Below are 26971 nucleotides of genomic sequence, written 5' to 3'. Positions count from 1 at the left end.
TTCTTACAATAAAGTTAGAAAAAAGAAATATTAAGAAAAGTGTAAGGAGGGGTGCCTAAGTGTCTCAGTCAGTTAAGCGTCTGACTCAGGTCATGAGTTCAAGCCCCGGATTTGGCTCCACGCTGGAGCCTACCTTTAAAAAAAAAAAAAAAAAAAAAAAAGGAAAGAAAAGCATAAGGGAAAAAAAATACATTTACAGTACTGTATTTATTTAAAAAGTCCAAGTATAAGTGGACCCAGACAATTGAAACCCATTGCTCAAGGGTCAACTATATTTCCTAATCTCACCACACTGATGCTATTTCATTTTTCTCCTGTTCTAAAATAACATCAAGATGAAGATGTTCACATATACATATACACTTCTGGTTACCTACTTGAACTAGAATTTGTAGTGCAGCACTTAAAACCATCATTTCTGGAGTGCCCAGGGTTCAAAACCTGGTGTACTCACCGAACAAATTACTAAACCTCTTTAGGCCCCAAGTTGCCTCATCATTTAAAAAAAAGACATACAAATAGTACCTATTTCACTGTCCTGTTGAGAGAGTAAAATAATATACTCCTTCATATAAAGCACCTGAACTTGGCACATAAACAGAGCTTCATGCTATTCTGCAGAGGAGGAAACTGAGGCTTAGAAGATAAACTTGCCCAGTCACAGATCTAGTCCATCTGACTCCAAGCCTGTGATCTTAACCTTACTACTGTACTGCCTGAATGTCTCTAGGTGAAATTATGGATTTTCTCTACTTATCTTCCTTTCCCCAATTATCCAAAAATAAGCATGCCTGCACTTAGTATACAAAAATCAGAGCAAATTTTCTTAAGACAGAGAATAATACTTTGTACTTTGGGACTTAGAGAACAGAAAAGCACTGATGGCAACTGAGAAGAACACATAGAAAGTCATCTTTTGGAGTTATTTGTCTGCTCATAGCTATGTAGAGGACAGACTAGAAAAAGTGATTAATAAGAGAGGTAGGGACAATACAAATGAAGAAAGAAGAGTTTACATCTTGTTAGGGCAGCTATAATCTCTAGCTGGCTCCAGAACAATTCCCTCACTTTTTTTTTTTTTTTTTTTTTAGTTTAAGTAATCTCTACACCCAAACGTCGGGCTCAAACTCACGACCCCAAAATCAAGAGTTGCATGCTCTTTCAACTGAGCCAACTAGGTGTCCCATATACCATAACTTTCTGGCCCTACTGCATAACTGCAGAAGTAGACTTTTTTAAGTAAACTCTGCACCAACATGGGGCTCAAGCTCACAAGCCTGAGATCAAGAATTGCAATACTCTACCAAACAAGCTAGCCAGGAGCCCCCAGACTTTTATTATTGCTGGGGATAGGGGCATTGGAGAAGGGTGTTTACCCAGCCATACTCCATGCATAAATTAACTGTGTTAGGGGTGCCTGACTGGCTCAGTCGATAAAGCATGCAACTTGGGGTCATGAGTTCAAGCCCCACGTTGGGGAGAGATTACTTTAAAAAAAAAAAAAAAGTGTGGGCCGCCTGGGTGGCTCAGTTGGTTAAGCGACTGCCTTCGGCTCAGGTCATGATCCTGGAGTCCCTGGATCGAGTCCCGCATCGGGCTCCCTGCTCGGCGGGGGGTCTGCTTCTCCCTCTGACCCTAACCCCTCTCATGCTCTCTGTCTCTCATTCTCTCTCTCTCAAATAAATGAATAAAATCTTTAAAAAAAAAAAAAAGTGTAAATGTAAAGTACAATCCTTTTAGTAAAAATACTATGGACCAGAAAAAAAAAGTCTCCCTCCACCAACAGTTAGGAAACACTACAGGAAACTGAAAACAACAACCATATTTGCTTTGCAGGAGATGATCTTGAAACAGAAGTGGACTATACTGAAAAGGGGAGAAGTTCGCATAAGTATGTGTAATGTGCTACATTTTATATAAAAAGAATAAAAACAAGACTCTATATATGTAAAGCACATACATATATAAACTAGGAAAACAAATAAAAAAATAGTAACAATGGGAAGTTTGGAAGCAAACCTAGGCAAATAAAAGGTTTAGGAGAAAAAACTTTCACTGTTTATCTTTTGTTTTGTTTTTTCAAAGATTTTGTTTTTAAGTAATCTACACCCAGTGTGGAGCTTGAACTCACAACCCCAAGATCAAGAGTCTCAAGCTCCACCAACTGAGCTGACCAGGCACATCTGTTTATCTTTTTTTTTTTTTAAGACTTTATTTGAGAGAGAGCAGCACAAGCGGGGGGGGTGGGGGGGGAGGAGATGGAGAGGGAGACTCGCCGCTGAGCAGGGAGCCTGATGTGGAGCTTGATCCCAGGACCCTGAGATCATGACCTGAGCCGAAGTCAGATGCTTAACCGACTGAGCTACCCAGGCACCCCACTGTTTATCTTTTTTTTTGAACCATGTCAATATATCACCTTACCAAAAACTAAATAAGTTAATTTAAGCTGTTATAATTATCTAGACAAAAAATTAAAGCTTAAATTATGCCAGTGACTATAGTGGTAGAGAAATAAAATTTAAGATGCCTAAGATACCTAAATAGAGATATCCAGAAGGTAATTGCAAATATGGATCGGAAGGCTGGAATAAAATTGTTTAGGTGATATTGATGCTTAAAAGATCCCCAAGCATGCATCATAAGTTTTCATAGGGTAAAGTAATCAAATAAACAAGCGAGAAAAGCAATCATGTAACTTAAATTTTAAAGAAGTAAGGAAGTAATGCCAAACAGGAAACCAAAAGGAAATGTTTAAAGAGTTAAGAGAAGAAAGGAGCTTCCCAAATGTCATGAGAAGAGAGAGTTGCAATGGAGTGATCACAGTTTTTGCAATGGCACTAGGGATCACAGAGCAATGGAGTAACCACAGTTTTAAATGCTGAAAGTGGATCAAACAGAATGAAAACTGAAAAAATTTTGGATTTGCCCATTTGACATTAACAGCAAAATCAATGGTGGTGGACTTAAGAGCCAAATGTAATGGTATCAAAGGTGAATGAATAGGAGTTTGTGACATCTTATGCACTTATTTACACCCAAACTTTTTTCAGAAAAGGATCTGAGGCAGCCTACAGATAAACAACCTGTATTATAACAATAAAAAGTAGAAAAATGAACATTGAAAGCCAGTATGAAGGACATCCCCCTGATTTAGGGAAACTGCTCTTACCCCTGACTCCAACTATGCAGTTCTAGTGAGGGTTGCCATTCATAGTACCCTCCCCACTCCAGCCACAGGGATGGTGGGTACATGATCCAAGACAGGCCAATCAGAGTCCTTCCCAGGATTCTTCAAGAGAGCCCCTTCTTCTGGCAGAAGGGGCTGGGAAGAGGAGAGCCAAGAGCTGCCAGCAGTCATGGTTCCAGCCTCATGAAGTAGAGAGTCTGTAGTATGAGAGAATGAAATCAACACGCAGAGAAACAGAGATAAGAGGTGAAGTCCTAAACCCCACAGGAGGAGGAGGAAGAAACAAATATACTAGTAATCAGATTAATACAACTGATGTAACTAAAGACCAGATTTGGTTCTAGGCTGCCTGATAGCCAGAACAAAGAGAAAAACAGAATGCGTATCCGGTAGCTAGGAAAAAGGAGGAAATATACCAGGAGTCAATTTTCCTGAAGCTAAATTATTAAAAGAATTTCTAGTACATGGGCTTCTATACAAGGGTCACTGAAAGACAAAATGGACAAGTGTCCATGATGAGAATACTATAGCAAATGCAGATTTCATATGCTATTGCTTAAAATGACAATTAAGTTGTATCTCAATCATTATGCACAACTAAGAGGCTAGACTATAATAGACAATTGAAGCGGAGTTATCAACTACAGCTTTATTCTTCCAGGAAGCTTGCTAATGAAAGAGAAAAGACAAAAAATGAAAGGTGAAAAATGTAAAGGGAAAGTAGAGTCTATGAAAAAATTCAAAAATGTGTGTGGAGTGAGGGAAGAAAAATCAAGCAGAAAGAACACACTAAAACATAAAACAAAGCCCTGAAAGAGATGGTAAAAGACCACATCACAAGCACAAATAGTTAATTCCACTTAAAAACTACCTCCTCTCCTTCCTAGAACACCAGTAAATGAGATGGGAACTAAAGCTACAAACAGAAAAAGAACGTAAGAGAAGACAACAGCTATAAAATTTCGGAAGCTAGAAAGGAGACAAGTAGTAAGTCACTTAACAAATCAGAAAAGGTTGTTGTAGTAAGATAAGCCCAAAAGCAATGTATCTTAGACTATATAGCAGCAACTGGAGGTACCAGGCATCAGGGATAGGGAGTCACTCATGCACAGGTGGAGGTATATGTATCCAAAAGGAATGGGTTCAGGTGAGGAGAGACGGGATATACTCTGAAAAACCACCAAACTTCCCACTAATCTCCTTCTCAACTACACCCATCCTGGAAAATTGCAGAAAGGGTAAATGAGGAAATCTGGATTTGGGGATACCAGGCACAGCTGAGGAAACGGGTACCATACCGAAAAATAGGAATTAACTGAAAATCTAACTGTAAATAGTGAAATTCCAGCAAACATCTGGCTCAAAGAATATTGAATAACCAGGTTTGTCAATCCGAAACAGATGATTGGAAGATTTCCCTCTCAATAAGCTAACCAGCTGGTGGTCTCCTAATAAAAGAATCCAGTTAGATCACCTATAACGAAGCCAATCAGCAACAATCCCTGCCCACACACACACAGCTTCCAATCAACTCATTAGGAGTTTGTCTTAAATTCAAATAGGTGGCTAAGAGTCACCACATTTTTAAACAAGGTCTCTAACAAGACAGGCCCAAACAATCATACAGAGGAATTCTGAGGAAAAGAGTCCCAGGAGCAGACGAAAACTTCAGAAAACTGAGACAAAACAAAACAAAACAAAACAAAAAAACCTTCTGACTAATATCCTCACAGTTAAGAGAAAAATAGCATCCAAAAGATATTCCATATTCATGGAATGGAAGAACCCATATTGTTAAAATATCCTTACTACCCACAGTAAGCTATAATCCCTAACAAAACAGGAACATGTTTCACATAACTACAATAAAACTAAAATTTGTACGGAACCACAAGACTCCAAATGGCCAAAGCAATCTTGAGAAAGAAGACCAAAGCTGGAGGTATCACAATCCCAGATTTCAAGATATACAATGCTATAATAATCAAAACAGTATGGTACTGGCACAAAAACAGACACACAGATCAGTGGAACAGAATAGAGAGCTCAGAAATAACCCCACACTTTTATGGTCAATTAATCTACAACAAAAGAAGCAAGAATATACAATGGGGAAAAGACAGACTCTTCAACAAAGGGTGCTGGGAAAACTGGACAGCAACATGCAAAAGAACAAACCTGGACCACTTTCTTAGTCACACACAAAAATAAACTCAAAATTGATTAAAGACCTCAATGTGAGACCTGACACCAGAAAACTCTTTGAAGAAAACATTGGCAGTTAAAATTTTTGACATCAGCCATAGAAACATTTTTCTAGATGTGTCTCCTCAGGCAAGGGAAACAAAAGCAAAAAGAAATCACTGGACTACATCAAAATAAAATGCTTTAGCACAGCAAAGGAAACCCTCAACAAAATGAAAAGGCAACCCACTGAATGGGAGAAAATATATGCAAATGATGTATCTGATAAGGGATTAATATTCTAAATATATACAAAATAGGGGCACCTGGCTGGCTCAGTAGATGGAGCATGTGACACTTAATCTCAGGGTTATGAGTTTAAGGCCCATATTGAGTGTGGAGCTTACTTAAAAAGATAAAAAATAAAAAAGATATACAAAATTTACAAAAAAAAAAAAAAGAACTTCTACAACTCAACACCAAAATATCCAATTAAAAAATGAGCAGGGAGGGGCGCCTGGGTGGCTCAGTCGTTAAGCGTCTGCCTTCAGCTCAGGTCATGATCCCAGGGTCCTGGGATCGAGCCCCACATTGGGCTCCCTGCTCCGCGGGAAGCCTGCTTCTCCCACTCACACTCCCCTTGCTTGTGTTCCCTCTCTCACTGTCTCTCTCTTTGTCAAATAAATAAATGAAATCTTTAAAAAAAAAAAATGAGCAGGGGAAAAAAAAAAAGCGGAGCGGGGGGCACCTGGGTGGCTCAGTCAGTGGAGTGTGCGACTCTTGATCTCAGAGTCTAGAGTTCAAGCCCCACACTGGGTACAGAGATTACTTAAAATCTTTTTTGGGGCACCTGGGTGACTCAGTTGCTTGAGCAACTGCCTTCGGCTTCGGTCATAATCCCAGGGTCCTGGGATCGAGCCCCGCATCAGGCTCTCTGCTCATCGGGAAGCCTGCTTCTCCCTCTCTGCCGATCCCCCTGCCTGTGATCTCCTGCTTTCTGTCAAATAAATAAAATCTTTAAAATAAAAATTTTAAGATTTTATTTATTTATTTGAAAACAAGAGCGAATGAGCGAGAGAGAGAGCACGCGAGCACAGAAAGAGAATGAGAAGCAGACTCCCCACTGAGCAGAGAACCCGATACCAGGCTCGATCCCAGGACCCTGGGACCATGACCCGAGCCAAAGGCAGATGCTTAACCAACTGAGCAACCCAGACACCCCTAAAAATAAAATCTTTTAAAAAATAAAAAAAAAAAGAAATGGGTGGGGCGCCTCGGTGACTCAGTTGGTTAAGCATCTGCCTTTGGCTCAGATCATGATCCCAGAGTCCTGGGATCGAGCCCCGTGTCTGGCTCCCTGCTCAGCAGGGAGCCTGCTTCTCCCTCTCCCCTGCCTCTGCTCATGCTCTCTCTCGGCTCTCTCATAAATAAATAAATAAATAAATAGTACCTGAAATAGATATTTTTCCAAATAAGACATACAGATGGCCAACAAACACATGAAAAGATGCTCAACATCACTCATCATCAAGGAAATGCAAATTAAAACCACAATGAGATTATCACTTTACACTAGTCAGAATGGCTAGTATCAAAAACACAAGAATTAACAAGTGCTGACAAGGATATGGAATAAAGGGAAAACTTGTGCACGGATGGTGGGAGAATAAATTGTTGCAGCCACTGTGGAAAACAAAATGGAAGTTCATCGAAAATTAAAAATAGATTACCATGGGGCACCTGGCATCTTACTCTTGATTTCAGCTCAGGTCACGATATCAGTTGTGACATCAAGCCCTGCGTCAGGCTCCACACTTAGAGGGGAATCTGCTTGAGATTCTCTCTCCCCCTCTATCCCTCCCCCAACCTGAGCATATGCTCTCTCTCTCTCTCAAAATAAATAAATAAAATCTTTAAAAAAAAATAGATTAGCATATGATCTAATAATTCCACTACTGAATATTTACCAAGAGAAAATGAAAACACGAATCCAAAAAAATATATGCACCTTTATGTTTATTGTAGCATTATTTACAATAACCAAGATATAGAATCAACTGAAGTGTCCATGGATAAATAAATGAATAAAGAACATGCAGTGTGTGTACACATACATACAAACACACAATGAAGTATAACTGAGCCATAAAGAAAGAATGAGATCTTGCCATTTGCCAAAACAGGGATGGATCTAGAGAGTATTATGTTAAGTGAAATAAGTCAGAAAAAGACAAATACCATTCAATTTTGTTTATATGTGGGATCTAAACACAACAAATGAATGAACAAAGAAAATAAGCAAAAACAAACCCATAAATCCAAAAACTGGTGATTGACTGAGGGAATGGGCAAAATGTGTGATGGGGGAGTAGGAGATACAGGCCTCTAGTTATGGAATGAGTAAGTCACAAGGATGAAAAGGCACATCATAAGGAATATAGTCAGTGATTGTATAACAGCATTATATATACAGTGACACATGATAGCTATACTTGTGATGAGCACAGCATACCATAGAGAGTTGTGGAATCACTATGTTGTACCCCTGAAAATAATGTAACATTATGCGTCAACTACACTTCAATTAAAAAAAAAAAAGATACTGCATACAAGAAATAAAAACAGATGTAAAACATAAAGAACATAGAGTATAATAGACTTTAGAAATTTAAGTGAAGGGTTAGAAGACAAAGTAAGGAACTGCCTCAGAAAGTGGGGAAAAAAAAAAAACAGATAAACAAAAAATATTAAAAATTGGAAAATTAGTTCAAAAGTCCAATATCCAAATAAAAAACCATACAGAAAAATAACAGAACTAAGCAAATCATCAAAGAAATAATCAAAAAAAATTTTACCATTAACGGAACTTATGTTCCCTAACATGATTTACCAAATCAAAAGGGCCACTGTGTGCCCTTTACAATGAGTGAGGGGAAACATGCTACCATGAAAAATATCAGAAATAACCTGGATAAAAAAACAAAAACAAAAAATCCAGAGAAAACAATCACATACAAAGTATTAGAAATCAGAACTTTACTGGATCTCTAACAGAAACACTGAACCTAAAAAGCAAATCACCAAAATTCTGAAAGAAAATGATTTCCAGGGGCACCTGGGTGGCTCAGTCAGTTAAGCGTCTGCCTTCAGCTCAGGTCATGATCCCAGGGCCCTGGGATGGAGCCCAACATCGGGCTCCCTGCTCAGTGGAAAGCCTACTTCTCCCTCTCCCTCTGCCCCTCCCCACTGCTCCTGCGCTCTCTCCCCAGGCTGTCTCTCAAATAAATAAATAAAATCTTTAAAAAAAAAAAAATGATTTCCAACCAAGAATTCTATAGTCAGCCAAACTACTATTCAAGATGGTAAAGCTACCAATTTTATCAAACATGCAAAATCTTTAAAAAATTATTTCTCACGCACCATTTCCTATGAAGCTACTAGAGGTACCCACTGAAACAAGAAAATAAACAATTAAAGATGAAACGGGGGAATGAAGCATTATAAAATAGAATCCAGAATAAGAAAGAAAGAAAGAAACTCCCCCAAGATGATAGTGAGGGAAAGATCCAGGCCTAAAGAGAAACCAGCCCAAATGACAGCAGGGAGATGGTACCCAGAAGGTCTACTAGTTTAAAAAGGAAAGGAGGAAGAAGGAAAAATGGAAGAGGAGGGAGAGGAGGAGGCAGAAGGGAGAGAAGAGGAAAGAAGAGGGAAGGACAGAGGGAGAGGGGAAGAAGATGGAAAGAGAGGAGGAGAAAAAAAGGGAGAGGAGGGAGAGAGGAAAAGCAAAAGGGAATTAATTGAAAATTTTATTAACAGACTACCTGATGCATTAATCATTTGGAAGATTTTTTTTTTAAAGATTTTATTTATTTATTTGACAGAGATAGAGTAACCACAAGTAGAGGGAGCAGCAGGGAGAGGGAGAGGGAGAAGCAGGCTCCCCACTGAGTGGGGAGCCCGATATAGGGCTCAATCCCAGGGCCCTGGGATCATGACCTGAGCCGAAGGCAGATGCCTAACGACTGAGCCACCTAGGCACCCCAATCATTTGGAAGATTATATGAAGCAGCAACTAGAGGATATACAAAGATTTAGCCTTAGATAAAGAATATAAGAAGATGCCTGGATGGCTCAGTCAGTTAAGCATCGGCCTTTGGCTCAGGTCATGGTCCCAGGGCCGGGGATCAAGTCCCACATTGGGCACCTTGCTCAGAGGGGAGCCTGCTTCTCCCTCTGCCTGTCACTCCCCCTGCTTACGCTCGCTCGTGCTCTCTCTCTCTCTCTCTGACAAATAAAGTCTTAAAAAATAAATAAAATCTTAAAAGTATTAAAAAAAAGAATACAAAGAAAATGAAAATACGATTAATCCCAGGGAAATAAAAAAAATACAAGAAAACAGTATACTTTTGGCTCACAAATTAATGAAATATTTAAATAGTAATAATAGTGTAAATATTACTGTTTAATACCACTGATTTAATGAAAATTTGTGATATACTGAAAGGCAACTACTAAAACTGATATGTCAAGAATAGCTGCTTATAGGGGCACCTGGCTGGCTCAGTTGGTAGAGCACACAACTCTTAATCCTGGGATTGAGCTCAAACCCCATACCAGGTTTGGAGATTACTAAGAAAAATAAACTTGAGGGGCGCCTGGGTGATTCAGTTGGTTAAGTATCTGCCTTCAGCTTAGGTCATAATCCCAGGGTCCTAGGATCAAGCCCCATGTCGGGCTCCTTGCTCAGTGGGAAGCCTGCTTCTCCCTCTCCCTGCTACTCCACCTGCTTGTGCTCTCTCTCTCTAAAAAATAAATAATCTTAAAAAAAAAAAAAATGCAAGTAAATACCAGAAGGAGCAGCCAAAAGAGCCTGCTTCTGAAGAATGAGATTAGGGTTCAAGAGTCAAGCAGCAAGGTACTGCTTTATTTGTGTGAGAGAAGTTTTCGGTAATACCTGACTTTGACTATGCATTTATCACTTTGATAAACACAGAAATTATATCTTAAAAAAAAAAATTAAATCTGATCTAAAAAAAGGAATAAATAGATACCATATGCTGGGCAAGGTATCAATACATTCCTATGATTTCATTTCTCTTACTAGTTGCATAGGCAGGTTAGAAAAGAATAAAACAAGTATTAAGCACGTACTTCATGTCAGACATGCTAGGCTTTTCTCATAGTAAAAGAAGAATCAAGAGAGACAACAGAAATTGGCCATTTACTATTTTATCTATGGTGGTAAGCACTAAATCTGTTAACTTTCTAAAAGCACCTCTTTTAAAGCTACAAAGGCAAATATTAGATATGAATCAGCAATAGGAGAAAAAATGCTAGCAGATGGTTAACTCTGAAGGCATTCCATTAAAGTATACAAGCTAAACAGCTTGCACAGAAATAAAATTATGAAATTTTAAAACTGCAACTGCCTCTTGCACTCAGAAATCAAAGATAAATAACTTTGAAAGCAATTTTTAATTATGTAGATAAAGGTTAATCTCCAGGTAGCAGAAATAAAAAAGAAAAGCTAAAAAGATGAACATTAGTTGAAGCTGAGGCAGTCAATGAAGATATCAGATCTAATATATACCCCTAGAGATTGGAACTGACTATGACACTAGCACAGACCCTAGACACACAGACAAAAAAAGTTCTAACTGGGTTCCCTGCACAAGGACAGGAGCTGTTAAGGGCCTATTATACAACCAAAGGGGAATTTATTAGAGAAAAACATGGCCTAGACCAGTTAAGACTAGAGAAGCTGCACTGAAATGAGATGCTAGTTCTGGACATAAGTAGAGGGGTCACTCTAGAAAAACCAGAAATTCAAGCCTACACTGAGAGAGTGTGGGGCCCAAAATCCATTATCTAAAGGGTACCAGATTCCAGTCAAGAAACAAATTTAAAAATTAGTCTGGAGCAGTGAACTTCAGTAGGCAAAATCTGACAGAGTTGGCTGGTTACCACCCCAAAACCATTCTACCGTTCTTCCCTCCTAACAAAACACCAATTTTATTCAGTTCTTCAACTGACCCATATTTTGAAGTCTAACAATCAAAAGCCAGTAAAACTAAGCATAACTTGTTGACTGGGACTTCAGGAAAACGTTAAGAGAAGAAGTCAGCGGGGAGGAAAACCACTTTTAACTTTACCATCCCCCCCCCCCCTTCTGCCTGGAACTTCTTTCTGCAGGTCACAATGACTGAAGTTCCAGCTGCCATGCTCTGACTGTGGGACAACCCTGAAAATGAAAACCATGTGCTAAGGTTGGCGTAATAGGAAGACAAAAAAAAAAAGCCTGACCCCAACTGATGTCACAGAGTTGTCAAAAAGTTTTAAAAGGCCTTTTGAACTCCTTTTAAATGAAAGAATTTGTAAATTTGTAAATTCCTAACTTGCAGAAGCTACCGTAATCTGATCTTTGTTAGGGGGCAAACATGGTTCTTCAGAGACCGCAAACGCACAAACTCCCCACAGCAACATCTTCACTGTGTTCCTAGAGGAACAGGAACCCAAAGAAGACAACTCCTGAGGATTAGCTCACAACCAAAAATTACAAAGTACATGAAGATGTCTACCACCAGAGTTAACAAAACAAATGAAAGAATTCTAAAATCTCTGAAGTATTAAAGTAAGTTTTTTTTAGTAATCTCTATGCCCAATGTGGGACTTGAACTCAAGACTGTGAGATCAAGAGTCGCATGCTCCACCAAGTGACCCAGCCAGGTGCCCCTAAAATAAGTATGTTTTAAATGTTCAAATAATAAAGGAATATCATCCATAAGGCAAAAATAGCAAAATATTATGGGGAAAAAAGGGCAAATTGAAAAATAAAATAGAAATTGTAGGTATGATTTACTCAGAAAAGAAATTCAATGACTCAGTTAACAATAAGCATAAATTTCAAGACAGAGCTAAAGAGATTATCCATAATGGAGAGAGAAAATAGAAAATATGAGAGAGAAATTGAAAGACATAAAGAGGGGTGCCTGGGTGGCTCAGTCCATTAAGCGTCTGCCTTCGGCTCAGGTCATGATCCCAGGATCCTGGGATCGAGCCCAAGGTCGGGCTCCCTGCTCAGTGGGGAGTCTGTTTCTCCCTCTCCCTGCTCTTGCTTGTGTGCGAGCTCACTCTCCCTCTCTCTCTCTCCCTCTCAAATAAAATCTTCTAAAAAAATTTTTTAAAAATAACAAAATACATGAAGAAAAGAACAAGAATCCCAAGCATACACCTAAGTAACAGTTCCAGAAAAAAATTAAATGAGGTGATACCTGAAGAGAGAGCAGAAAATTTTCCAAGATGAAAAAAAACATTGAGTCCACAGAATGAAAAAGCAAATCAACTCTGAAGCAGGATAAGCACTATGTCAACAGATTTTCTGTTTACCACAATTAGACACCAGAAGACAAACTAGAATAAGATCTTTACTTACAGGAAAACAACTATGACTCTAGAACTCAAACTAGCATAGATGAGAGCAAAATAATAACATTCTAGACATAAAAAGACTCATATAGCTTGCTTACTACTTACTAGTCAAAGACTCTGGAGGGGAACACTAGAACTGTGTAATTAAAAAAAAAAAAGGAAATGACCCATAAAGCAGCAAGGGAAACAAACAGTTGAGCAAAACTTCAGTAATCTTAGGTCTAAATTACAAGTACCTATTAAAAAACAACTGGGGCGCCTGGGTGGCTCAGTCGGTTAAGCATCTGCCTTTAGCTCAGGTCATGATCCCAGGGTCCTGGGATGGAGCCCTGCATCGGGCTCCCTGCTCAGCGGAAAGCTTGCTTCTCCCTCTGCCCCTCTCCCTGCTCCTTTTCTCTCTCCCTCACTCTCTCTCTCAAATAAATAAAATCTTAAAAAAAATAATAAATTTAAAAATGAAATTTAAAAAATTTTAAAAAACACACACACAGCTACTAATTTGGGAAATTAAAAGGAAGGTGGAATTTGGGGTCAGTTAAGCATCCAACTCTTGATTTCATCTCAGGTCATGATCTCAGGGTTGTGAGATCGAGCCCCACATCCAATTCATGCTGGGAGTGGCGCCTGCTTGGGATTCTCTCTCTCCTTCTCACCCTCCCCCCTTCAAACAAACAAATAAATAAATCAGATGGAATTAAAATACAGACAATAACAGATTTTGCTAGGGAAAGAGGGGGAATACAAGGAATCCTGAGATTTTGGTTGTATTACTTTTTGACTCATTTAAAATACAAAGTATGCAAATTAAAACTTTAGGACAATCACTAACACAAAAGAAATAGAATATATACTCTCCAAATCAACACAGGATTAAAAAAGAAAAAAAAAAGGAATAGAGGCACCTGGGTGGCTCAGTCAGTTAAGCATCTGCCTTCGGCTCAGGTCATGATCCCAGAATCTCGGGATCAAACCCCGCCATCGGGCTCCCTGCTCAGCAGGGAGTCTGCTTCTCCCTCTGCCCCTCACCCCACTTGGGTTCTCTCTGTCTCTCTCTCAAATAAATAAATAAAATCCTTAAAAAAATGTTTAAAATAAAAAGGAATAAAGAACATTCAATCACTCCAACTGAAGGAAAAGCGAAAGAAAAAAGGCATGGTAAATAGAAAACAGAAAATAAAATTTTTGAAATAAGCCCAAATATACCAGTCACTATTATAACCGTAAACAAATTAAAACCTGCCTATTAATACAGACTCTCAGACTATATTTTTTAAAAACACCAAGCTTTCTGGGACACCTGGGTGGCTCAGTTGGTTAAGCATCCGACTCCTAATTTGATTTCAGCTCAGCTCATGATCTCACTACTGTGAGATCGAGCCCAAGGGGCTCCGCACTGGGCGTGGAGCTGTTTAAGATCCTTTCTCTCTCCCTCTCCTTCTGCCCCTCCCCCCACTATCTCTTTAAAAAAATAAACAAAAACACCAAGCTTCATTATGTCTACGTATATGTTCACTGCAGCACTATTTGTGATTGTGAAAAATCAGAAACCTAAATGACCATCAATAAAGAAATTAAATTTAAAAACAAAAATTAAAAAAGGAAATTAAATTGTGGTACATTCTGTGACAAAACACTAAAAAGCAGATAAAAAGAATGAACTAAATCAGTATGTATTAATGCAGCTATATCACAAGTTGCAAAACATATATACAATATGATGCCATTCCTATAATACTAAATGATATTTATAAATACACACATGCAGTATAAAAACATAGACCGTGAGATACACACACACACACACACACACACACACACACACACACACACACACAGGAATATTATTTGGCCATAAAAAAGAAGAAAATCATGCTGTTAGCAACAACACAGATGGAAGGCATTATGCTAAGTGAAACAAATTAGACAAATACAGATCTTCCTCAGCGTACAATGGAGTTATGTCCCAATAAACCCGTAAGTTGAAAATATCATAAGTTGAAAATGTATTTAATACACCTAACCTACCAAATATCATAGCCTAGCCTAGTGTGAAATGTGCTCACAACACTTAGCTTACAGCTGAGCAAAATCATCTTAACACAGATCCTATTTTATAATAAAGTGTGGAATACCTTATGTAATTTATTGACGACTGCACTGAAGTGAAAAACAGAGTGCTTGTAAGGGTAGAGAATGGTCCTAAGCTATCTGTTGTTTGCCCTCCTGATTGAGTTGGCAGCTGACTGGCAGCGCTGGCTAGCTGCCACTGCCCAGCATCACAAGCATATTATACTGCGTATCACTAGTCTGGGAAAAGATCAAAAAATAAGATTTGAAATATGGTTTCTTCTGAATACGTACTGCTTTCACAGCACTGTAAAGTCAAAAAATCCTAAGTCAGAGGTCCATCTGTACTATACGACCTCACTTACATTTGGATCTAAAAGAACCGGTCTCATAGAAACAGAAAACTGAGTGGCGGTTGCCAAAGGCAGTGGATGGTGGGTGGGGAAAAGGTGTGTGGTGGTTGATCAAAAGGTAAAAACTTTCAGTTATACGGTAAGTTCTGGGAGTGGAATATATAGCATGGTGACTATAATTAACAATACTGTATTGTGTATATGAAAGTTCTGTGTATAAGTAAGCTTTACACCCAACATGGGGCTTGAACTCACAACCGTGAGATTAAGAGTCCTATACTCTACCAACTGAGCCAACCAGGTGCCCCAAGAATAAATCTTAAAAGTTCTCATCAAGGGGTGCCTGGGTGGCTCAGTCGTTAAGTGTCTGCCTTCGGCTCAGGTCATGATCCCAGGGTCCTGGGATTGAGCCCCGCACAGGAAGCCTGCTTCTCCCTCTCCCACTCTCCCTGCTTATGTTCCCTCCCTCGCTGTGTCTCCGTCAAATAAATAAAATCTTTAAAAAAACAAAAATAGTTCTCATCAAAAGAAAAAATTGCAAGGGCGCCTGGGTGGCTCAGTTGGTTAAGTATCTGCCTTTGGCTCAGGTCATCATCCCAGGGTCCTAGGATCAAACCCCGAGGCGGGCTCCCTGCTCAGGGGGGAGCCTGCTTCTGCCTCTCCCTCTGTCCCTCCTCCCCACCCACCCAACCCACCCTACCCCATTCGTGCTCTCTCTTGCTACCTCTCTCTCTCAAATAAATAAAATCTTAAAAAAAAAAAAAATTGCAACTATGTGAGAATAGATGTTAACTAAACTCATTTTAGTAATCATTTTGCAATATATGTATATATATGTATCAAATCATTACATTGTATACCTTAAATCAATACAATGTTATAGGTCGATTATATCCCAATGAAACTGGAAAGAAAAGAGAGAGAGATGATCCTAATAGACACTAAAAGGATAATGGATGACTCAGACTGGGGAGAGTACAAAAAGTATTTCAACTTAATTTTTTTATTTATTATTTTAAGAAGAAGGCAAGATTTGGGGCAAATATGAAGAATCCACCTTAGTTCCCCTGGGTGGGGAATATTTATTTTATGTTCTATATCCATACCTATTTATGACAAATATATATTAATATAATTTTACTTAATAAAATTAAACGTAAATACATAATACAGTTAAGTATATAGTTCAGATGGTTTTAAAGATTTATAGTGACTTTTTTTGCATTATATATCTTCATTAAGCAAAAATTAAAAAATAAAATGTGGGGGAGCCAGGGTGGCTCAGAGTCAGTTAAGCATCTGCCTTCAGCTCAGGTCATGATCCCAGGAGGTCCTGGGATCGAGCCCCACATTGGGCTCCTTGATCAGCGCCTGCTTCTCCCTCTGCCTGCCGCTCCCCCTGCTTGTGCTCTCTCTCTCTCTATGTCAAATAAATAAAATCTTAAAAAAAAACAAAATGTGCAAACCCTAGGTCAATCCCTGAAATTCTGATTTACATTCCATCTAGCAGTTCTTCCCTGACAATGTTAAGCCAGGAAGAACTACAATAAAAAGAGGCAGAACAGTAGGAAAAAGTTACATCTTACCTCCTGTAGAAAATAGTCTTTTCATTTAGAGCTAGAATAGCAATACCTAAATAATGCAAATTCTTTTTTTTTTTTAAAGATTTTATTTATTTTGTTTGACACAGAGAGACACAGCGAGAGAGAGAGAGCACAAGCAGGGGGAGTGGGAGAGGGAGAAGCAGGCTTCCCGCCAAGCAGGGAGCCCGATGCGGGGTTCGATCCCAGGACCCTGGGATCATGACCTGAGCCGAAGGCAGATGCTTAACGACTGAGCCACCCAGGCACCCCTAAATAATGCAAATTCTTAATGGGCTTTTGGCCATTTTATTTTTTTTCACAATCCACTCACCATGTTTTCAAAGTAGAATATTTAAAATCTAACATATACTCTTTATCCCATTAAAAGTATATAAATATATAACATTTCTAGTAAGTCTCTTCAGCCTGTGGTAATTAAGAACAAATACTCATTAAATACAAAACAGTCATCAGAGTTTTAACCTCTAACCAGCAGACAGTGGTTCCCAAACAGTTTTAAGGCCTAATAAAGTATCTTCAGCATGGGGCGCCTGGGTGGCTCAGTCAGTTAAGCGCCTGCCTTCAGCTCAGGTCATGATCTCAGGGTCCTGGGATCGAGCCCCAGTCGGGCTCCCTGCTCAGCGGGGACTCTGCTTCTCCCTCCCCTCTGCCTCTCCCCCTGCTTGTGCACTCTCCCTCTCTCCTTCTCTCCCTCAAATGAATAAAATCTTTAAAAAAAAATCTTCAAAAATACATGTTCACTTGAGGTAAATAAAGCAAATCAAGTGTTTTGTTTTGTTTTTAAACATTTTATTTATTTGACAGAGAGGACGAGAGAGCACAAGCAGGAGGAGCAGTAGAGATAGAAGGAGAAGCAGGCTTCCTGCCCGACCAAGGAGCCTGATGTGGGGCTCGATCCCAGGACCTTGGGATCATGACTGGAGCCGAAGGCAGATGCTCAACCATGTGAGCCACCCAGGAGCCCCATCAAGTGCTTTTTCTGAACAATGAATGCCTACCTACAAAGAGTTTCCGTTAAAAACCAACAAAATTCGGGGCGCCTGGGTGGCTCAGTCGATGAGCGTCTGCCTTCGGCTCAGGTCATGATCCCAGGGTCCTGGGATCGAGCCCCGCATCAGGCTCCCTGCTCGGCGGGAGGCCTGCTTCTCCCTCTCCCACTCCCCCTGCTTGTGTTCCCTCTCTAGCTGTCTCTATCTCTGTCAAATAAATAAATAAAATCTTTAAAAAATAAAAAAATAAATAAATAAAAATAAATTAAAAAACCAACAAAATTCGATCTCTAACTCTTACTCTCCTCTTTCCTTACTTTTTCAATATTCCGTCTAATCCTACAATCTCTACTCTCCTCAGTACCTATAACGAGAGTTCTGCCCAAACAAAGGAACTACAATTTGGTCTCAGAAACTTTTCTCAGTTCTTCAGCATCCTTACAGCAACGTCACTATCAACTAGCCTTTCCTGAGAAACCAAGTGTCTGTTACTACTGCAGGTTCTCCTTTCCTGACAGTTCATTTTCCATCCTTGGTAACTTGTTCTCTTACTCTCCCCAAATGTGGATATTCACCATAGCTGTCTTCATTTTTCTCTTCTCTAACAACAACAACAAAAATGTCATTTGGTTTCCAGTCTTTCTTCTATGCAGCTCCAACTCTAACTTAATTCCATTACTTTAATCCTAAATTTCCAATGAAAAATCCTAGCATCATCAAAACCAACATGCTCAAAACAGAACTTCCCTTATTCTTCAAACCTGCTGTACTTTATTACCATTACTCTATGACTATTAATGGCATCACCATTCCAGTGATTACCCTTGATACTAAGAATCATCTTTTGATTATTCCCTTTCCTTTACCCAATATCCATTTCTGTCATTTCATCCTTCAAAATGCTCCCTCCCTTCCTTTCTACTCTCACATTTTTAGTGTAATATCATCCTAAGTTTTTCAGTTTCTAACCTCCCCCTCAAATCCATTCTATATACTCTGAACTACTTGTCTGAAATTACAACTTTATTATTCTACTACGGTACCATCAGCTCATAAATCCCTTCTCTGAGAAGTGAGCTATCCCAAACCCACAGACATCTCTCCGTGTCTAAGCAACCCTATTGTCTAGCCATGGCTAGTTGGTCCAGAGCTAGGCACCTTATCCAAGCCAACCCAGTTTTTTGTTACCCAAAGGAACATGAGACTGAGATGAGATTTAAGATTTAGTCTCGAGACAGGAAACAGAAAATATTAGGAGCTGAAGTATGGCCACTTTCACCACAGGAGGCAATACAGAACATGATGGTTGAGAGCTTAATCACAGCCCAGCCTCCAACTAGATATGCATTTCTCTTAAAACTATGATGTCTTTATCCATAAAATGAGAACAACAAAATACCTCAAAGGTTTGATAAGATGACTAAACCAGATAATTGTTATAGAACATTTAACATAGAATCTGACAGTAAACAGCCAACAGAAGAGAAAACCTGCAGGAAGGAAAAGAATAAAGCCGACACACAAATAAAAGCAGAATTAAGATTAAGACTAATTCTATTCTTGGGGTGCCTGGCTGACTCAGTCTAACAGCATGAGTTCGAGCCCTACCTTGGCATAGAAATTACTTTTAAAATAAACAAAGTAATGATTACCAAAAGGGAAGGATTTACTTAAAAAAAAAAAAAGACTAATTTGGGGCACCTGGGTGGTTCGGTTAGTTAAGCGTCCCACTCTTGGTTTCAGCTCAGTTCATGATCTCATGGGCTGTGGGACAGAGCCCTCGGCTGGCTCCTCGCTCAGCGGGGAGTCTGCGTGAAAGATTCTCTTCCTGGGTGCCTGGGTGGCTCAGTCAGTTAGGTCTCTCATGAATAAAGAAAATCTTAAAAAAAATAAAAAATAAATTAAAAAAAGAAGAAAGATTCTCTTCCTCAGCCCCTCCCCCAGCTCAGGCTCTCAGGGTCGCGCTCTCTCTAATAACCTTTTTTTTTTTTAAAGATTTTATTTGAGAGAGAGTGCGCGCGCTCAGAGAGCACTCAGACGGAGAGTGAGAGGGAGAAGCAGACTCCCTGCCAAGTAGAGAGCCTGATATGGGGCTCGATCCCAGGACCCTGGGATCATGACCCGAGCGAAAGGCAGACCCTTAACCAACCAAAAAAAAAGCTAATTCAATTCCCTAAGTCACGAATATATTTCCATGTTAGGCTTCTTGGCTCCAATATCCTTATATTAAACTGCCCTTGGGGTGCCTGACTGACTCAGTCAGTAGAGCACGAGGCTCTTGATCTCAGGGTTGTGGGTTCAAGCCCCCTGTTGGGTGTAGAGATTACTTAAAAATAAAATCTTTGGGGCGCCTGGGTGGCTCAGTCATTAAGAGTCTGCCTTCACGGCTCAGGTCATGATCCCAGGGTCCTGGGGACAAGCCCCACATGGGGCTCCCTGCTAAGTGGGAAGCCTGCTTCTCCCTCTCTCATTCTCCATACTTGTGCTCTCTTTAAGATTTTATTTATCTGAGAGCGCCTGCACGAGCAAGCAGGGGGAGTGGCAGGGAGGGGCAGAGGGAGACAAAATCTTTTTTTTTTTTTCCTTTAAATATTTTATTTGAAAGAGAGAGAGAATGAGCGGGGTGGAGGAGCAGAAGAGAAGGGGGAAGCAGACTCCCTGCTGAGCAGGGAGCCCCATGCGGAGCTTAATCCCAGGACCCCAGGATCCTGACTTGAGCAGAAGGGAGACACTCAACTGACTGAGCCACCCGGGAGTCCAGAGAGAGAATCTCGAGCAGACTCCACACTGAGTGAGGAGCCCAATGCTGAGCATGGAGCCCATTGCTGAGAACATGACCTAAGAACAGCCTGTGCTGAGAACACGACCTGAGCCAAAACCAAGAGTCAGTTGCTTTAACCAACTGCACCACCCAGGTGCCCCTTAAAAATAAAATCTTAAAAAAAAAAAATAAAAAATATGGGGCGCCTGGGTGGCTCAGTCGCTGGGCATCTGCCTTCGGCTCGGGTCATGGTCCCAGGGTCCTGGAATCGAGCCCCACATCAGGCTCCCTGCTCCGCGGGAGGCCTGCTTCTCCCTCCCCCACTCCCCCTGCTTGTTTTCCCTCTCTCGCTGTGTCTCTCTCTGTCAAATTAATAAATAAAATCTAAAAAATAGTAATAAAATAAAATAAAAAATATAAAATACCCTTTCTCTGCTTATTTAAGCTTATAATCACTTTTTGTTTCTTACAAAAGACCTTATCTTTTATAACTGTATGCTGTAAGAAATTAAAGGAAGTTGCGCCTCTTCTTTAAAACCTTGAATGGCCCCACATCCTAAGAAATAAAGCCAAAATGGGGCGCCTGGGTGGCTCAGTCGTTAAGCGTCTGCCTTCAACTCAGGTCATGATCCCAGGGTCCTGGGATCAAGCCCCGCATCGGGCTCCCTGCTCAGCGGGAAGCCTGCTTCTCCCTCTCCCACTCCCCCTGCTTTGTGTTCCTTCTCTTGCTGCGTCTCTCTGTCAAATAAAATCTTTAAAAAAAAAGAAGAAGAAGAAGTTCAAATGTTTGTTTTCTACCTCTGTCAAATTCTCTAGCCAACACCAAAAAGAAGGAACTATCACACTGCAAATGGTAATACTTTTATATGATTAATGAAGATTAAATCTATTTCTCCCTGTTATTTCCAGAAGTTCAACTGAAAAAAAACGCTTTGGACCACAAAGAATAAACATACCTCCCTCATGACTACAAGAAGTTTACAAAAGTGTTCAGAAAGAAGGTAGCCAGACAAGTAAGAAAGGAAAATTTTTATGTTGCTTTGCCAAAAGAACTGAATGTGTGAAAATACTGAGCATTCAAAGTTAAACTATACACATGCAGATGTAATAAAAAGAATACAGTGGTTAAACTCTTGTGTTTTTTAATTCATTAAGCAGAACCTAGCAGAATTATCACCTTAACTTCCTTATGTTCTACTGCCAATTTAACCCTTCAAAACAGTAGATAGAACTAAAGCCCAAATACAACTTTATGTTTTATCCATTCAAAGTATCCCTCAACAAATACTTATGTGGTTCAATTTGTTTTTCATAGTTTATAAAATTGGTTTAAAACTGTTAAGTCAATATTTGGCCCAAATTCAATATTTGAACAAAAAACTGAAAACCCTTCAAACTGAAACTAAGTGTGTAGCATCCTAAGCTACTCACTGAAGTTGTTTTTCTTTTTCATTGAAGTATTTTAATGTTTTTGATAAACAGTTCTTACCACTCTGGCTGCTCTCTCCTGAGATTCACATTTCCTGCAAAACCATGGTCCAGTGGGTACTTGAACAATGCCATAGCAAGCTATTGGGAAATAAAAGATTTTAAAATATGTTAAAATTTTTTAAATTATGGAAAATCAAATACCCTTTCAAAGCCCTCAATTACCTCTCAGACTATACATATAAAAATACACGTTTTGCAAAGAATGAAAACATTTTATATTTTTATTTATCACTTATGTTACCACCTAATAAAAATTTTATGACATTTTGGGGTTTAAGATTTTATTTATTTGAGAGAGAGAGATAAAAAGAGAGAGAGCACGAACAGTGGGGAGAGGGCAAAGCAGGCTCCCCGCTGAGCAGGGAGCCCAACATGGGGCTCAATCCCAGGACCTGGGATCATGACCTGATCTAAAGGCAGATGCTTAACCGACCGAGCCACCCAGGCACTACTGTATGACATTTTAATAAAAACATTAAAAGACCAGCCTTTTGTTATTTTAGATAAGCATAAGCACTACAAATTATACTTATTTTATGATAGGAAGAATATTGAGTAAAATTTAACAGATTTTTTTACAAAGAATAACTCAGAAATTCATTCATTCCTATATCCTGCAATTTAAATAGCAAGCATTTTATTTTATTTTTTAAAGATTTTATTTATTTGTCAGAGAGAGAGGTAGAGAGAGCACAAGCGGGGGAGTGGCAGGCAGGGGGAGTGGCAGGCAGAGGGAGAAGCAGGCTCCCCGCTGAGCAAGGAGCCCCATACAGGACTCATCCCAAGACCCTGGGATCATGACCCAAGCCATAGGCAGATGCTTAACCGACTGAGCCACCCAGGCGTCCCAAATAGCAAGCATTTTAGATAAGTCTAATAAAAATAATTCCAAATCACCTGTCAAAATAAGCAAAAAATATTGCAGAAAAGAAAATGAAATGTATTGTTAAGCGTGACATGCTTCCATTTGTATAAATTGTCCAGAATAAGCAAATCAATAGATAGAAAGTACACTAGTGGTTGCCTAGTGTTGGGAGTTGGGGAGAAACGGAGAGTAACTGTTAACAGGTCCAAGGTTTCTTATTAGGTTGATGAATATGTTCTAAAATTGGGGTGCCTGGAGGGTGGAAGGGATGGGGTGGCTGGATGATAGACATTGGGGAAGATATGTGTTGTGGTGAGCGCTGTGTATTGTGTAAGACTTATGAATCACAGACCTGTACCCCTGAAACAAATAAAAATTAAAAAATAAAATTGGGGCGCCTGAGTGGCTCAGTCGGTTAAGAATCCGACTCCTGGGGGTGCCTGGGTGGCTCAGACGGTTAAGCGTCTGCCTTTGGCCCCGCGTCATGATCCCAGGGTCCTGGGATGGAGCCCCACATAGGGCTCCGGAGCCTGCCCCTCCCTCTCCCTCTGACTGCTGCTTCCCCCGCTTGTACTCTCTGTCAAAAATAAATAAAATCGTAAAAAAAAAAAAAAAAAGAATCCGACTCCTGATTTCACCTCGGGTCATGATCTCAGGGTTGTGAGACTGAGCCCTGCCACCTGCTCGGTGCTGGGCATGGAGTCTGCTTAGGATTCTCTCTCCACCACTGTACCCCCATCCCTCCGTCTCTTTAAAAAAAAAAAAAAAGAGAGAAAGAAAAAAGAAAATGTTCTAGAACTGTGTGGTAATTAGATACAAAACTCTGTGAATGTACTAAAACCAGTGGATTGTACACTTTGAGTGGGTGAATTTTCTGGTATGTGAATCACATCTCAATAAAGCCATTATTTTTAAAAGCACAAATTTATTTCTAAAAATATGATGTGAATGTTCCAATAAGTGATTTCAGTAGATCTAAATCTCACTCCATTTTAAAAAACAAAAATTTTTGATATTTAACTAACTCAAAGTTGAATTTTCCCAAAAACCTAGAACACTAATAACCAACTGACATTTTTGCATGAGTTTGCTCAGAGGAAGCTTGAAATATCTTAAATACTGGAAAGCACTAAAATATAAAACCAGCACAAATTTTTAAAACTCCAAAAGCTAAACTTGTAATTCCTTTTAAAATTTGTAAACATGTCAGTGTAAAAATGTCCTATCAGTCAAGAAACACTGCATCAATGTCCAAAAACTTTTATTTTAACCCAGAAGTACTACTTCTCGTCAAGAAAACTTAAAGTTTAAATGAGTGTTTTCTATACTAAGAGACGACTTTACTGATTGAAACTTGGCAATTTAGAATCCAATTCCTAAGAAATACCTCCACAAATGCCAATGAACACTGATGGAAACGCTATATATCAGCTCTAAAACCTTAAAAATCAGTATCAACACACATTGTTTTCACTCCTTAAAAGAAGGAAGGTGTGCAACTTTGGTGTTTGTCAAAAAACAAATGAGAATAACTGCACTCTGGTAATTAATTCACTATCTCCTAAGTCTCCTTTACGAATTCTGAGATTTCATTCTATAAAGAATGCACTTTAGACCCTTATGTTCAGGCTTTCTCTCATTCGATAGTATCTAAATATTTGCATCACTCCATGCCAAAATCAGAAATGGGAAGCAAGGCGGGTTGGTGAGTAACAGGGAGAGAAGAGCCACCCAAAAATTATCTAGGTTGTTTCCTTACCACGTGAAACAGAAAAAGTCAGAAACTTTAATGGCCAGAAAACTCTCTTACTAGTGTCCTCGGCTTTCTTGTAATATCCAAAAAACTCACCGAATGGAAACACCCAGAAATAAGCTAAGATGCTCCCCAAGTCACTGGCCGCACCACCACCTCCTCTTCTCTTCAGTTACTTAAGCTGAGGAAGTGGCCAGATGCCGCCTCTACAGCCTCAACACCAGACCAGGGCAGCTCAGCCAAGCCGCTCCTGCAGCAGCACGACGGCGGCGGCGGAAGGCCACCGTCTTCTCCGCAGGAAGCTCCCAGTCCGCAGCAGCAGGGTCTCCGCCAGAAAGCTTGGGGTGAAGCAGCGGCGCCTCCCCTCCCTAATCTAAAGGGCCCGGGCAACCGCCCTGCCTCCGCGACCCGCCCAGGCGCAGCGAGTGGCATTCCCGAGCCTGACTCCATGCCACAGGAAGTCTCCAGACACACTGCGGCAGACCGGAGCAGCCAGTGAAGGGGGAGGGGCCTCCACGATCCCAAACCAACCCACGGCCACCGGGACTCCACCGAGGGGCGCACGCCCACCCCCCCCCCGTCGCCCCCGGAGCGCAGGCCGCGACCCGCAACGCCCACCCCCCCCTCGGCCCCCCGCCTCCAACCACCGCCTCGGAAAGTCTCCAGCCCCACGGCTCCGGGCGCAGGCGGCGGCCAAATGACACTTGAGAGAGTGAGCGCAGAATCACATGACAGTCCAGGCCACACGCACTTTCTCCCACATGCACAGCCCACACCCCCTCCGCCCCGCCGCGGACCCTCCGAGTCAATCCCGGGCCGCGGAACGGGGCGGGGGCGGGGGCGGGGCGGGGCGGGGGGAGGGGCGGCAGGGGAACTGGCAGTTGCTGCCAAGGTGGGGGAAGCGGTGACGGTTGGGAGCAGGCCGGGTTCGGCCCGGCGGGCGGTTGGGTGTTTACCTTGATGCACCGCGACGCTGCAGCCGTGCCCGTCGCAATAAACCAGCGGGTTCTCGGCCCAGCCTCTCTCGTCTGAGCAAACGCAACAGCCTCCAATCATCTCCTTCATACTATGGGAGACCTCGTCCTCCAGTGACACGGGCCGGTCGCTAGAGACCATCTAAGAGGGAGTTGGGGGGGGACCATTAAAAAACACATGCAAGCCAATTAGTACTTACCCCCGCAGAGCCACCCGCACGCCCGCTCCCTTCCCTACGTCCCCGGCCCCCGCCCGCCGCTCGGCCGCTCGCTCACTCGGGCTTTGCCGCTCAGTCACTCACGTTCCGCACAGGAGTCAGGAGCCATGTCCTTGCTGACTCCCCCCACCTCCCCTCCACCGCCTCCTCCGCCTCCTCCTCCTCCTCGTCTTCTTCCCTCCCCACCTCCACCCGGCCGCTAACGCTGGAGCCCGGAAAGGGCACACATAATCAAGTAGGCCTCCGCACAGGCGCACTGGGGGGGCTCCCGCTGGGCCAGGGGCAGCCAGGGAGGGGAAGGGGGCTGCGCTTCCTCCTCTGAGCGTCACTCGGCGTGCGCGCCCGCCCAGCGACCGGCGTGAGGGAGAAGGCCCGGGAGAGGCAAGGCCTGCGTGCGCGCCGCCGCGTCCGGCCCGCAGCCGCGGCCTACCTCCCGGGCCCTTCCCCTCCCCCGCGCTGCTCGCAGCCGCCGAGGTGTGCTAGGGGGTGGGGGCGAGTGGAGCCGGCGGCGCGCTGAGGCCGGAACGAGCCAACGAGAGAACGCGGGGGCGCGCACGCGGGGGCGGGGACGTTGGGGCCGTCTGCTGCAGCGCCGGTCGCGCGGGCTGAGCGTGCACGTCTCGAACGGGCCTCAGAGGGAGGGAGGGAGGGAGGGAGGGAGGGAGGGAGGAGGATGCCGAACACCGGGAGGGAGGGGTCTTTTATCAGAGGAGCTGGAGGGAACTGATTCACCTGGAGCATCTCCCTGCATTGAGAACCTACCTGCCTTTTCCTCAAGAGCTGGCCCGTGGGTAGCAAGGGTAGGGCAAGTATGCCAGCTTCCAAGAAGGGTGCAGTGAAGCATGGCTTCCTGCAGTTGGCCGCGCTAACTTCACAGTGCTGCTGAAGCTTCTCCACCCATTAAATTCACATCCTGGACTCTACCCAAAGTTCACGCAGTGGAAGTGCCACCAGATCCACAGCCCACTTACACGCCACATTGGCCCCAGTGATAAATGAAAGCGCATCACAGACTGAAGGTCAAAAGCCTGGGTTAGGGTAATACTCAAAGAGGGAACACCAAGGATACCTTCAGGTTGCTGTGTAGGAGTACA

At 41.7% G+C, this 26971-nt stretch overlaps 1 protein-coding gene across 13 annotated transcripts in view; it reads right to left on the bottom strand.

The window, feature by feature from the left end:
* MLLT10 (MLLT10 histone lysine methyltransferase DOT1L cofactor) overlaps positions 1–26657 on the bottom strand; it is a 224957-nt gene extending 198300 nt beyond the window's left edge. For 8 of the 13 annotated variants that reach the window (XM_078075204.1, XM_078075210.1, XM_078075211.1 and 5 more), the window contains exons 1-3: positions 25936–26050; positions 25642–25801; positions 22066–22145 (exon numbers count right to left, since the gene is read on the bottom strand). In XM_078075204.1, the coding sequence (XP_077931330.1) occupies positions 22066–22145; positions 25642–25801 (240 nt within the window). In that variant the 5' untranslated portion in view covers positions 25936–26050. Of the gene's footprint in view, positions 1–3169; positions 3357–22065; positions 22146–25641; positions 25802–25935; positions 26336–26639 lie in introns of those variants that run through there. The other 5 variants (XM_078075209.1, XM_078075205.1, XM_078075208.1 and 2 more) reach the window with 5 other exon arrangements.
* Positions 26658–26971: the final 314 nt, after the last annotated feature.

This window comes from Halichoerus grypus, chromosome 6 (assembly GCF_964656455.1).
Source record: "Halichoerus grypus chromosome 6, mHalGry1.hap1.1, whole genome shotgun sequence".
NCBI lineage: Eukaryota > Metazoa > Chordata > Mammalia > Carnivora > Phocidae > Halichoerus > Halichoerus grypus.
The sequence above is the reverse complement of the archived record's forward strand: the minus strand, read 5'-3'. Positions and strand labels throughout refer to the sequence as shown.